Source organism: Corapipo altera, unplaced genomic scaffold (genome assembly GCF_003945725.1).
Source record: "Corapipo altera isolate COAL_440 unplaced genomic scaffold, ASM394572v1 44b, whole genome shotgun sequence".
Lineage (NCBI taxonomy): Eukaryota > Metazoa > Chordata > Aves > Passeriformes > Pipridae > Corapipo > Corapipo altera.
This window is the reverse complement of record NW_020884932.1, coordinates 461,264-474,206: the sequence shown is the minus strand read 5'-3', so window position 1 is coordinate 474,206 and position 12,943 is coordinate 461,264. Positions and strand designations below refer to the sequence as shown.

The 12,943-nt window shown below is 49.2% G+C and overlaps 1 protein-coding gene across 1 annotated transcript; it reads left to right on the top strand.

Annotated features, from left to right (window-relative positions):
• Positions 1-297: 297 nt before the first annotated feature.
• Positions 298-11,548, top strand: GASK1A (golgi associated kinase 1A). The gene is made up of 5 exons (XM_027659462.1): positions 298-351; positions 3,518-4,333; positions 7,962-8,084; positions 8,367-8,470; positions 9,049-11,548. Exons 1-5 carry the CDS (start codon positions 298-300, stop codon positions 9,257-9,259), a joined length of 1,308 nt encoding a protein of 435 aa, XP_027515263.1. The 3' UTR covers positions 9,260-11,548.
• The last annotated feature ends 1,395 nt before the right edge of the window (positions 11,549-12,943 follow it).

Here is a 12,943-nt window from a genome sequence, read left to right as displayed (position 1 = left end):
CATAGCTTAAACTGCAGCATTTTTTTACAGCATGGACTCAGAGAAACTCTCTTTGGAAAAGTATTTACCCAGGGCTTGTAAATAAAGTATTATTTCTGCAGTGTTTTATCACCTAGATTGTTATTAAATTTGCAATATCAACTGTCAGAAATAACACAGAGAATATACTTGCACTTTTTTTGTTTCTTTTTGTTGTTGAAGTGGCAGGGAAATCCTGAATGGCACAGGGGAAGGGAGCCTGTGCTGGCCCTTGCCCAGCTTCACAGCCCAGGATTTCAAGCGTAGGGTGGGAAAGCAATGAAGCTCAAATTTGTGGTGCCCAAACCCGAGCTCACTGACGGAGAAGACAAAGTGAGTTTGGACAATAATGATTCCTTAACCACTTGGACTGTAAACTGACTTGACATTAAAAACCTGGCAGTCGTTGCCATCTGTTTGGCATCCTCTGTTCTCCAGCTGTGGGTTAAAAAGGATTTTTCCTGCAGTATTTTGAAGGTTCTGCAAATGGGTCCCACATGCACCCCTCCAGGATACTGGGATTTTTGGGAGCTAGGCTTTTTGCATACCCAGGGCCAGTGTAAGCAACCAAAGGGTTATTATCAGCTGCATAACAAAAATAATCACCGTGAAAACCCTCCATGCAGAAGAAGAGGGTTATGCGGGATTTTGGCGAAAGTGGGGTGGACCATGTCTCCCCAGAGGGGTAGGACAGGGGAGGTGCTGGGAGAAGTTGCCCAGGGAAGGGACTCAGTGGATGGATGCAGGTGGGAATACTGAAATTTACAGTTTATCCTGTCCTTTGGGTTTAATAATATGTATGTTATTGCAGTTAATTAAGCATACTTTGAGGCCAGAGGGACAGATTGTGAGGCATTTACAGTGATGACTCAAAAAGAGTATAGATATCAGAATATCAGGATCTGCCCTTTTTATGCCACAGTGTTATTTTACTGGGGTTAAACTATAATATAGACATTCCACCTCCTCCAAACTCTTGCTCAGGATGTCAGACTTGGATTTGGATCACAACCAGCCTCTTGACAGAAGTCCTGCTGCCCCTTGGGGCGCTTGAGTGTGTTCATGCTCGTTCCCTCCCCAGAAAGACACCTAAGGCAATGATTTAGCCATGCAGTGTGATGCCTGGGACAGTTAATGCCAAACCCTGAATAACCCTGCCTGTAATCTAGGACAGAACATCCCTCACCCTGGACTAGGTCCTTTTCATTCTAGGGAGAGATAAAACAGGGGGTCCCCTGGCAGGTCCTAAGGTCTTGTACCAGACAGTCCCTGGCTCCCAGCAGAGACTGGTGTAAGCCGTGTCTGAACAAAGAATTCAGCCCAGTGGATATATTTTGTTGCACTACATTGTATCTCTGGGAGAGAAGCAATTAAATGAGAGCTATAAAGCTGAATCACTCCAAGTGCACCATCAATAGCTCTTGTAAGCTTCATTAAATCTGCTCAGTCCTTGAAAGGGAGACATTACAGGAACACTCCTATGGTTGAAGCCAGCAAGTTTGGTGGCTCCTCTCATCCACCTTGGCTGATGCAGTGTCTTTGCAAGGCTCCTCACCATGGGGCTGTCTGAAACAGCCTGGCCATTGTGGGGGCACAAAACCTGATGGATGTTGGGATAGTGCTGGATCACCTTACGAAGGGGCTCATGCAGTGCGATTGCCTGTTCTTGGGGCTGGAGCTGTGCTGGGGGTGGGTCCCTGTGGCCAGGGGGAGCCTGCGGTCCTAAAAGCCCCATGGCTGGAATTGTTTCTGCTTGCCCAGCTGTTTTCTGGAAGTCATTCTGGCTGCTGGCTCTCACCTCCCTGGCTTTTTAGATCTTTTTTTTTTTTTTTTTTTCAAGCTTTTACTCTTATAAACAGTCTCTTACCCCTTCTTTGGCATTACATTGTCCCACTGTGTCTGCCATGGATATACTTGTGCTTCCAAAATAAATAATTGCAAAAAAATGTATCCACTTGACCACCGCCTTGACTTCCAGTGTGAGTTTGAGCCACTTGGAAATGCCTGTTGAAAGCAGAGAAACGGCGCCAATGTGCTTTTTGTGGTTCCAGCCTCCAGAAATGCATTAGACTGCCCAAACCCCGGTGAATGAGGCATGCGTGCAGTGCGGCCCAGGACTGGCTTGGAGGATCTCCCAGTGCTGCCCCAACACTGCCCTCCAGCCCAAAAGGGAATGTGCTGTGCTCAGGGCAGCCCCAGCACCACATGCATGGAATTGCTTTAGGCCAAAGGGGAGATATGAACTTAGCAATGCAGGGAGACTTGCATAATGTTTGCTTATAGCAGCCTTTCCAGCCTATATAATTTTTAAAGTTGCTCCAAAGTAGAAAGTATGACTAAAATGGGGGGGAGAGAAGCCTGTGTGTATAAAAATATATACATCAAAAGTTGTTAGTACCTGTCTAAAGGCAGTTCCTTAGTGCTGGGAATCAGAAGACTTTAGGTTTCACATATAGCATGGATCATATCATAGACTCATAGAATGGTTTGGGTTGGAAGGGACCTTAAGAATATTTAGTTCTAACCCTCCTGTCACAGGCAAGGACACTTTCCACTAGACCAGGTTTCTCTGAGTTCCATCCAACATGGCCTTGAACGCTGCCAGGGATGGGGCATCCACAACTTCTCTGGGCAACCTGTTCCAATACCTCACCATGTATATAATTTTTTCCTAATATCTAATCTAAACCTACTCTCAGTCTAAAGCCATTCCCCCTTGCTCAATCACTCCACACTCTCATTAAAAGTCCCTCTCCAGCTCTCTTGTAGCCACCTTTAGGTTCAGGAAAGTGCTATAAGGTGTCCTCAGAGCCTTTTCTTCTCCAGGCTGAACAACATCAACTCTCTCAACTTGTCTCCATGCAATAGGTGCTTCAGCCCTCCAGCATTTCGCACCCTTTTTTAAAACATAGGCAGTCACAGGTCCAAGCTGACACTTGGAGCTGCCTTGCTTTTGCTGGACACAGTGATGGGCAGAGCTTCAAAGGCCTTGTCTCAGCATGCATTGAGATGTCCTACAAACAAGAGTGTGGGGATCTGAGTTATGGGTTCAGTGTGCAACCAGGATATGAATCAGTGAGCATGCCCAGAGTAAGGTCTGAAGGATAAAAACCTCTTAGGAACTGGAAAGTGTTTATATCCAAACAGGAATTTGCTCTGGTTTGGTCTTTTTTTTTTTTTTTTTCATTTCTTCAGTCTTTATAGCAAAATATTTGGCCATGAAGAATTCATTGCCCATAAAGAGATCCTGTACATCAGCACTGCAGACATGCACCCTCTGTGGTGGGTCAGCCTTTGCTCTAACTGCAGATACTTTCTGGCACAAATCATGGCACCAGCCATACCCCTCCTGCTACAGTGCCATGAAGGCAGTGAGTGCTTGGGGAACACCTTTCCCAGAGATCAGCACAAGCAGAGGGGCTGCTTCTCCAAAGCAAATGCTACTGAGGACTCTCCTGGACTAACACTTCAGTACCACTCTACCTTTCTCTCCCTGCAGGCCCAGCGACCATGGCGAAGGTTGGGGATGAAGCTCTCAGCCCCAGCAGCCGTCGGGGTGCTGCTGGCCCTGGCCCTGCTGGCACTCATCCACCTGCCCCCACCACCGGACCACTCCCCACTCCCACTGCCAGCCTTGTCCCCCCCAGGTCCCCCATGGGAGGTGGCTGACCCGCTATCTGGAGGACAAGCCTGCAGAGAAAGGCTCCCTGTACCACTCACTCGCTCACGGCGGGACCAGCCCCCTGGCCGGGGCAGGAGGCGGCGCCGGGGTGTGGAGAGGGAAACTCCTCTGTGGCTCTCTGAGGATGACCTCCAGAAGATGCAGCTGCTGGCCAGTGGTCAGGTGGTCTCCAAGACCCGCATACCTGCCCATGGGCAAGTCATGCGAGTGGGGCTGCAGCTCGTGGGAGATGCCAAAGGGAATGTCTTGCCAGCCAGCCCAGAGAAGGACTGCCAGGATGGGCGCTGTGGGCTCATCAAGCGCCCTGGAGACCTCTATGAGGTGCTGGCCTTCCACCTGGACAGGGTGCTGGGGCTGAACCGCAGCCTGCCCGCTGTGGCCCGGCGCTTCACCAGCCACCTCCTGCCCTACAGCTACACCGACGGCTCCCTGCGCCCCATCATCTGGTGGGCTCCTGACCTCCAGCACCTGGAGGATGCCAACAATGACCAGAACTCCTGTGCCTTGGGGTGGCTGCAGTATCAGGATATGCTGCAGCCCCACAGACTGACGCTGGTGGCTGGGGATGCCCCCTGCTCCAGAATCCCACATGGCGAGTGGAGCCGCTTGGCCCTCTTTGACTTTCTTCTCCAGGTAGGGCTGGAGTGATGGAGACCACCTGTCCCACCAGCTGTGCCACCTGGGTCCCCCTGGATCTGAGCATTTATTGTCTGGCCATGGACTCCTTCTCCTCTGCGGGGTCACATAGGCTGTGGTGTCTCTTGGGATGTATTTTCACTCATCAGCTAATGCTGAGCAGCAGAGCTTTGTGCAGTAGCACTTGGCCTGAGTATGGTCCGTGCTTGGGACTTGCAGAGGAAACACAGGCAGGTTTTGGACGTGGTGAGTCCACCCTCACGTGGGTGAGCTTTCTGCCGTTGTGGCTTCACTGGCTTCTCTTTGTGCAGATGCCAGTAGCAGCTTGGGGCATCCCTAGGGACATCCCTAGGGACGTCCCTAGGGCATCCCTAGGGACCGGCAGCATTTTCTGCCTCAGCCTCATCAGATCCAACTCCAGGGATGTGCTGCTGGCACTGGAAATGAGGAGCCCTGCCCCTTTGAACAGCATTGATTTCCTCCTCCTCTGCATTAGTAGCATTTAATCTCCCATCTGGAAAATCATACCCTGCTGCTACAAGGGATTACAACAGCGTCCCAGAGAGTTATCAGTTCTTGGAGGGCAGCTGTAAGGAGGCAAAAGTGATTTCTATGGAAAAAAAAAGCCTGTGTAGGCACCTCGGGGCTGGAGCTTTGGTTATCAGACAAGGGGAAACTGCCTGAAAGGTCAAGTATTAAAGTAAAAAAAGAAAGAAGTGAAGAAAGAAAAAAACACAAACTAAATGTGTTCTTGTTTTTCTCTCTCTTTTTGTTTTTGTTGCTGGTTTGTTTTTTTTTTTTGCAAATCCTGACCATTAATCTTTATAACCTTGAACTAGGACTGGCAGAGGCAGAGCAGTCCTGGCTGGGCTTGGAAATATTTTAGCTGAAACAGCCAGAGAAATGAGAAGATTAACCAACCTCCTTCCCTTCCCCAGGCCAAAATGCTGCTGAGTGCAGTGGAAAGGCCGAGTCTCCAGGAGAAAGTATCTGGTTCTAAGGAGTGTTTTCCTTGGAGGGCTGGAGCAGCGCAATGATAAATCCAAGGTTTTCCTCAATAATTCCAATGGGATTCTCCCATGCAAAAAGTCATGTAAAGGTAAAGAGTCTGCAGGATATTGTAGAAGTGAAATAACGTCGTTCAGAAATGGCTTTAGCCTCTCACAGCCCTTGCTGGGGAAGGAGAGGCTGTGAGATTTGAGACCTATTGTACATTGGCATGAGAATCTTGGTAGTTTTCCTCAATTACCCTTAAAATTTGGCTTCTTCTATGTTGATTTCTCTTGTTGTTTGCCATAAGGGAACCTCCCTCTACATGCAGAATTTTACTGAGGGCAAAATGCCGAGCCTGGTGGAAATGGCAAAGTTGCTGATGGCTTTGTCCTGTGCTTTAAAGAGGGCCAAAACCAAATCACCTCTGAAGCCCTGCAGCCACATCCCTTCCCTGGAGCACCACCTTCTGGACTGGGGAAAAGCAAGCAAATTTTCCGTAGAGGAAACCATCCCAGGCTGAATCATGACTGGAAAGACCTACCGGACCCAAGGGGATGCCCTAGGGTGGCCATAGGACCAAAGAGTGGCTGAAGGCAAGCTTCTCACGGGGTTTGAGCTTGGACAGGAGTAAGTGTGGCTCGTGTACTTGTGTTCCAGCAATAAGACCTATTTTGATCTTATGCATTAGAGCCATTTAGGCTCTGGGAAGAAGAAATTAATACAAACAATCAGGAGGGGGTCAGGGGGAAAGAGGGCTTGTCAGCATGTCAGTGGCAATCTCAGCATCTCCACAGCCATCTGGTCCCTCTCCTGGGGCTCCATTTGTTCACCAGGTCTGCCTCCACCTCACACCTCTGCATGTCCAGCACCAATCCACTCTGGTTTCATAGGTGCTTGTGGGCGGGTGAGTAGAGCTCTGAGCCCCTTTAATGTGTCTGTAAATCATCTCAGGCTGTCGTCACCTTCTGTGCAGCCTCGAAGACAACATAGCAGGTGAGAGAAACCGGCGGGCTGAGCTTTCCAGTAGGCAGACATAGGAGGTGTGTGGAGGAAATGTAATATTTTCTTCCATTTCAATGAGTTTTGTGTCAAAATGCTCAAGCACTTTTAACTGGAGTGCCTCTCAATGGAGAAATGCTGACCCAAGTGTTTCATTAAACCTCAGGAAACAGAAGGGTTTGTTAAGGGGCTCCAGTGTGGGACTTATCCTGCTTTGCAAAGGGTTACAAATATAATGGCCACGGAAATCACAATTTGTGTTTCCCGCAGCATCTTCTCCAGTGCTTGGTCAGTATTTGGGTTCAGCCTGAACTCTCTCACAAAGCACAGCCTGTAACTGACAAGTTGTGCTAATTATGAGGGTGAAGGGAATAGGCAGCCACTGTGGGTCACTTGGCTTCTATCTAGTCATCACTCATAGATCACTCCAGGCTTACCTGAGACCTCTTGGGTCTTACCTTACTGCAGCCCTCCTGGTGGCTCCAGGAGCCTCATTGTACCCTGAGCCCTGCCTCCTGGGTTGGCACCAGCAACACCGAGTGAGTCGGACATTTTAATGCTCCAACCAGAAAATATATTTATTTTCTATATATTTATATATTTTTGGTTTATACTTAAAGGAGTGTATGCAAACAGGCCTCCGGAGCTGGAGGTGGTGAGCCAGCTCCCCTACACGGCTGTGGCAACACGCAGCCATGGGGAGGACTGCTGATAGGCAACGAGACCTTGTCTGCCCCACAAACCACCACAGAGGCTGTGCCAGCTGCATCTGACAAAGCTGAGGAAGCTTCGTGAATACCAAGGCAGGGTTACTGAAACCAGGTCTGACAGAGATTTATGTCTTTTAAAAGTCCTTCAGTCCTCTGAGGGTGTGGTTGAAACACTGGAAGTTGCCAAGGAGCAGTGGGGTTTCTGCAGGGAATTGGGGTGGGAAGCAGGAGGTTTAACAGGCTCAAAACACAAAGCCTTAGCAGCACCTGCAAATAATTAACCAGAAGTGTTGCTAAAACAAGTCACTGCGGCCCAACTTAAATGTCAGGCATGCTCTGTGAACACACACATTGCTTTTTCCCTTGCCGATACTTTTCCATTCATCTTTCCATTGAGAGCTGCTCAGGTTACCATAGGGATGGATGAAAGAGTGTGTACGTCACAGGAGCCAGATGAAACCATCATCCAGAACACCAAGACGCGAAAAAAATTGTCTTTCTGAGGATTCAAACCCTCGATTTCCTTGGGTGCTTTTCTTGCTTTTGGTTTGTTTTTTTTTTTTACATTCATGGCCATGTACGTCTTCCCTTGGTTTCAGCTGGAAACACAACCCGTTCACTCTGTGAAAATACGGAGTGTGGAGGTACCAGGCACAGAATGTATCTGAACTCCATCAGGAAAGCCTGTCACCATCACCTTTGTCATCACCTTCTTCAAGCCAAGGGAGTTTTGCAAGCCAGCTAAGCTTCTTCATGCTTCCCCGCCTCTCACTCTCTCACTGGTGTATGCCATCTTTTCCCATTTCAAGTCTGCTGAGAATGCCTAGAAATGTTTTATTTTCCTCTGAGCAAGAAAAGTTCACATCAGGACCTCCCCATCCCGGGCATATGTCCCTGCTAAGGTTCTCAAATGTCTCCTGCAGGTTCATGACCGCCTAGACCGCTACTGCTGTGGGTTTCAGCCTGATCCCTCTGAGCCCTGCATGGAGGAGATGCTCCACGAGAAGTGCCGGAACCCAGAAGAGCTGGTCCTGGTCCACATCCTGGTATGTCCCCCTATCCAGAGGCTACTCTGGTGCTAAGATAAAGGTAGCTGGGAGGCGTTGGGAGGCACTTTCAGGGCTGAGGTGGTAGCAAAGAGAACACAAGTCCCATGGTGATGTTGGGTCCATGGTGGGAGGTGTGCCGGGCACAGAGGGACCTGGACTTGGGCATCTGCTGTCTCCCAGATACTCTCAGGCTTTCTCACTGCATTAAAAAGCAGCCTACAACCACAAACTGGTGTCTCTCTGCAGTAAGTGAACTTCTCCTTCCCATCCTGCTGGCAGGTCCGGAGGAGTGCGCCATCCCGCCTGGTGTTCATCGACAACGCGGGCAGGCCACAGCACCCTGAGGAGAAGCTCAACTTCAGGCTCCTTCAAGGCATAGACAGGTAGGAATGTGCACCTTCTGGAGGCAAGTCCTGGACAAGGGCTGAGCTGGCATGTGTGGGGTGGCCAGCAGCCCCGTGTGCACACCTTCGTGCCACTCCTGGCCACCCTGGTTGGGCACCCCTGTGAAGCAGGGCCACCTCCCACCCAGAGCAGGGTGGGTGGGCAGTCTCACAAAAATATCTCATGTGCCCCTGCCATGAAACTAGCTCTTTATTCTGCTCTGGAGGACTGACGGCAGGCTCCAAAGCCTATTTCCCCTCTTTAATTGGCAGCTACACAAAAATAATGAATAATCAGGTATTTCAGCATTTCTTGCGTCGTTGCCTGTGAGGCATTTTGGCATGCTATAGGCCTTTTGATTTGGAATTTGTTTGGATCTGTTTCTGATGGAGCTATCCTCCATGCTCACCATGGGCAGAGCTTTAAGCAGGAGGCTCATCATCCTGTGTTCCTCTGGGTGGGCATGCATTTGTTCCTGAAGCACCTTTGCTCAAGTGCCCTGCTGCTTCCCTCCTACCTGCCCAGAGTTCCCTGTGTAACCCCTTCCCTCCTTGTCTCTTCTGCTCGTCCTCTGCAGCTTTCCAGCGGCAGCAGTGGCCACGCTGCGATCAGGCAGACTGCAGAGCCTGCTGCTGGAGTCACTGCGTATGGACCGGGAGCTCTGGGAGAGCCAGGGCGGTGCCAAGGGCCTGATACCTCTGCTTCAGACCATTGACAGGCGGGCACGGATCCTGCTCAGGTACATCCAAGAGCACAACCTGACAGTGTTTGAGGACTTACCATGCTGAACTGACCTCCAGTCAGCACAGAGTTCCTGCCTGGCAAATCCCAACAGCAACAGATGTACCTCACGCCCTCAGCATGGGTGATATGAGACTGCTTGGCTCTCCACAAGGTGCTTCCCTCCACCTTGTAGAATGCTCTGGAAAAGCAGATGGGATCACAGGGAGTAGGAAAGACAAGGAGGAGATGTCTCCTCAACAACCCACAACTGCTTGAGAAAGGCAACAGTCATCAAGTCATGGTCTCAGCATGGATTTTCAAAGGAGGGGCACATCCATAAGATTTTTGAGTGCCTTCACACATACACACACACGTGCACGCACACAAACACAAACATACACACACAGCTACTATGAAAACTGGAGGCTTGGACAATTGAACATGGACTCTGGTAAAGGTTAAAAAGCAGTGGAAGAAGTCACTGACAGCCTTTCCATACTTGTACTGGACTTTTTGATGATGCTTTCCAACACATCCCAGTCAGAGAGGCAAGGGGAAACCAGAGGTGAACTTTCTAAGTGGATTAAGCAGGGACAAGATGCTAGAGCTGAGCTCTGTCTGGCACTCCCATGGAGGGGATCATGTGTGCTTGGGAGCACGTGTAAGCCACTGCTTGAAGCCCGGGCCAGGCAGGACCTGGGACTGCAGGAGCACTGGGCAGCAACTGCCTTCACATAGCCAATAGTACCATTCCTGGCGAGCACCATGTGCCTTGTGCCATGTACCTTGTGCCATGCCTCAGCAGGCCTAGGCTGCTGCCAGGGTGCATTCTTGATTTGAAGATTCAAATCTCTTGCTCACTCTTTCCCTTCACCATCAGGGGATTAAAAGGCAAAACTACCACGGTTGTGTTTAGCACTCCTGACTGCTCCCTTGGGCACGGCTGTGCGAAACTCTTTCCAAGGCTTGCAGAAATATGTTTTAACAAAAATGCCAGGCTATTTCAGCAGAAGGCAATCAAGTGCAAAACTCTTTCTGAGCATGCTGGCACCTCCGGCAGAGCCCATCCTGCTCCTGTCATCCCAGCACCTACTGTGATGAGGCACAGCAGCATCCCAGCCAGGCAGGTCTTCAAGCATCAGGGCTGATAGATAACCCAAAAGCAAAAAGAAGAGGAGGAAAAAAGATACAGGGATGGGCTCTATCACTCCCCGCCGTGTGTTTCCCAGCTGAGGCATGCAGTCAGTGTTTGCTTGCCAGGAGCTGCCAGTTCCTGGCCTGTGGGCCAAAGGTTTGCCACCAGGACAAGGCTTTTTAAAGGGGCCTCAGGGAGCAGCCCTCCATTTTTCCAGCCCCACAGGTAGAGGCTCCATGTTTGAGGCACCCCAAATCACTTGTGCGTTTGGGAAGTCTCAGTGAGACTGGTGTGGGCACCCACGCAGAGCTACTGTCCCATTGCCATAGCTTTGGAGAACATGGCCACCCCTGTAGCAGGGGAAGAAAAGACAGGTATTGATGCCTTCTGTGCCCCATGCCTCTTAACATCATGTTAGTTTGAGAGCCTGCAAGGGGATGCTTTAACACCCATGCTGATAAGCACAAGCAATTACCTTTTTTCCCCTTTTTCCTCTTGCTGAAGAGAAGATGAAGTGAGGTGTGGGTGACATGAATCAACAAGCACGAGTGCTCTCAGAAGCGTCAGCACTCAGCATTGCAGGCACATCAGCATCCAAAGTGCCATCAGCATCTTCCTGGAGTCCTGCCCTCCAATTAGCCAGGGAAAGCCTTTCTCCCAGCACTCTCTCCACCCTATGAGTTATCGTCCCATTTGCCATGCCATGGGATGGATGCCTTGCTAAAGCCTGAATTGTGGAGATTTATTATTGGTAGGTGAGCTCAGCTTGCAAGCATGGAGGAGAGTGAAATAATTCAACCTGGTTCCTACGAAAAGCCATGCCCAGGCACGGCTATATAAGAGTAGAGGATACTAAATGTAGCACAATTAAATCCAAAAAATATGCTGTGAAAAGCTGTGAGGTAAAAAGAGAGTTAGGGTGTGCGGCATTAGCCATAGACTTGTTTTTTCTCATTAAAATGAGAAATTTCATTAAAAGATAGGTTTTCATCCCATGTAATCCAAGTTCTCAGTGAGAACTGAGAGGCAGGTGGGGCTCTGTGCAGTGGCCAAAGCTTGTGGACTTTGCTGTGCTGAAACAGCAGCTTTTGCCTTGCTCGTGGTTGCATCTTCTCAACCTTAACATTGCACAGGGTAGTGGGGATTTTTCTGGGGTTTTTTTTTTTGCATTTCCTTAGTTGTAATGTGAGTTTGTACACAGACAGGTACATCTGTAAGCAGTGATGCATGTGAATAAAAATCACTGGTGATTTAACAAAGAGCCATGTATGGATAAATGAGAGAACCAAAAGCCATGATCTTGCTGAGACTGATCATTAATCTTCTTTAATTTGTCATTTGTTCCATGGGCTTGCCTATGTAACCAGCACAGGCTCTGAACTGTGGTAATGGCTGTTCAGAGGAATCCCGTGGACTGCTTACATCAGCCATGTAGTGTTCGGTTCGGTTTGCTCCAGCTGTGAATGTGTCATATTTCCTATGATAAACTTATTTTCATGGTTATAACTATTTTATAGTTATAAATATTCACTTGGGATCATGCTTGACAAACAAGATTTCATCTGAGCAGTGATCCTGATTTAACCAAATTTTACCGGATATTATTATGGATGCTGTTGGGATGTGGTAACAAAAAAAAAAAGGACATGGTCCAAGCTGGCTGCGGCACTGGGGCAGGATGGCTTTGGCTTTAAGAAGGCAGCAGCAGCTAAGCAAGGGAAAAAGCAGTGGAGAAACAAGGTCTTCCTGAAGGAGGGCATTCCTACAGCACCCTCATGCTCACCCTTGGCACCACGGGAACGTGCTCTGAGAATAGCCTTTGAGAGCACGGGCATGCACCTTCCCAGAGCTTCACCAGTAAGGAACTGCTTCATGCTGCAGTGATCCAAGTGACATGATCTGTGTTTAACAGATCTCTGGCTGTGCACAGCCCTTCAGCTGGCAGAAAATAGGGCTGGGGGATGGAAGACAGGGGTCAACCTGGCTCCAATCTGCTGAACACGCACACACGTGAGCATGCTAACACACACTGTTTCACTACGCCTATTCAGTCTCCAAAGTTGTTGACCCCCAGTCATCACCCAGCAGCCTGCTACAGTGCTTTGCTGACCCCACTCTCCATAAACTAAATACCTTTTTGCTGGATTTAAGGGCTATTTTCTTGAGCTGCCCATTGTGGCCACAGGACACTAAATAGTCTTTGCAGCAGGCCTGCATGGACCTCACAGAGCAGCCTGAGCTCTCATTGAACCCACCCATTGGCCAGGGGTGGCACTCGGGGGTGATGTGACGACCCACCCTTGTGCTTCCTTCCCCTTAAGGGTGGGTTATTACAGGTGGCAGTCAGAGACCCCAGAAGATGCTTGGCAAAATCCTCCCAAGCATCCCTGTGCCACACAAAGGAAGTGTGGGCTGACTGCTGCCTGAAAGGAAAGAGCTAGCAAGTAAATCCAAATTTATTGTTAAATAACTGGATATAAAAATAATCTGGCTTTTAGAAAGCAATTTATTTATGCTTTCAGTACTTACTTAAATATTTATGCGGAAAAGGAAAAAAAAAAGTCTGCTCTGACACAGGACTATTGTTGTAGCAACAGCCTTTAAGATAAATGGA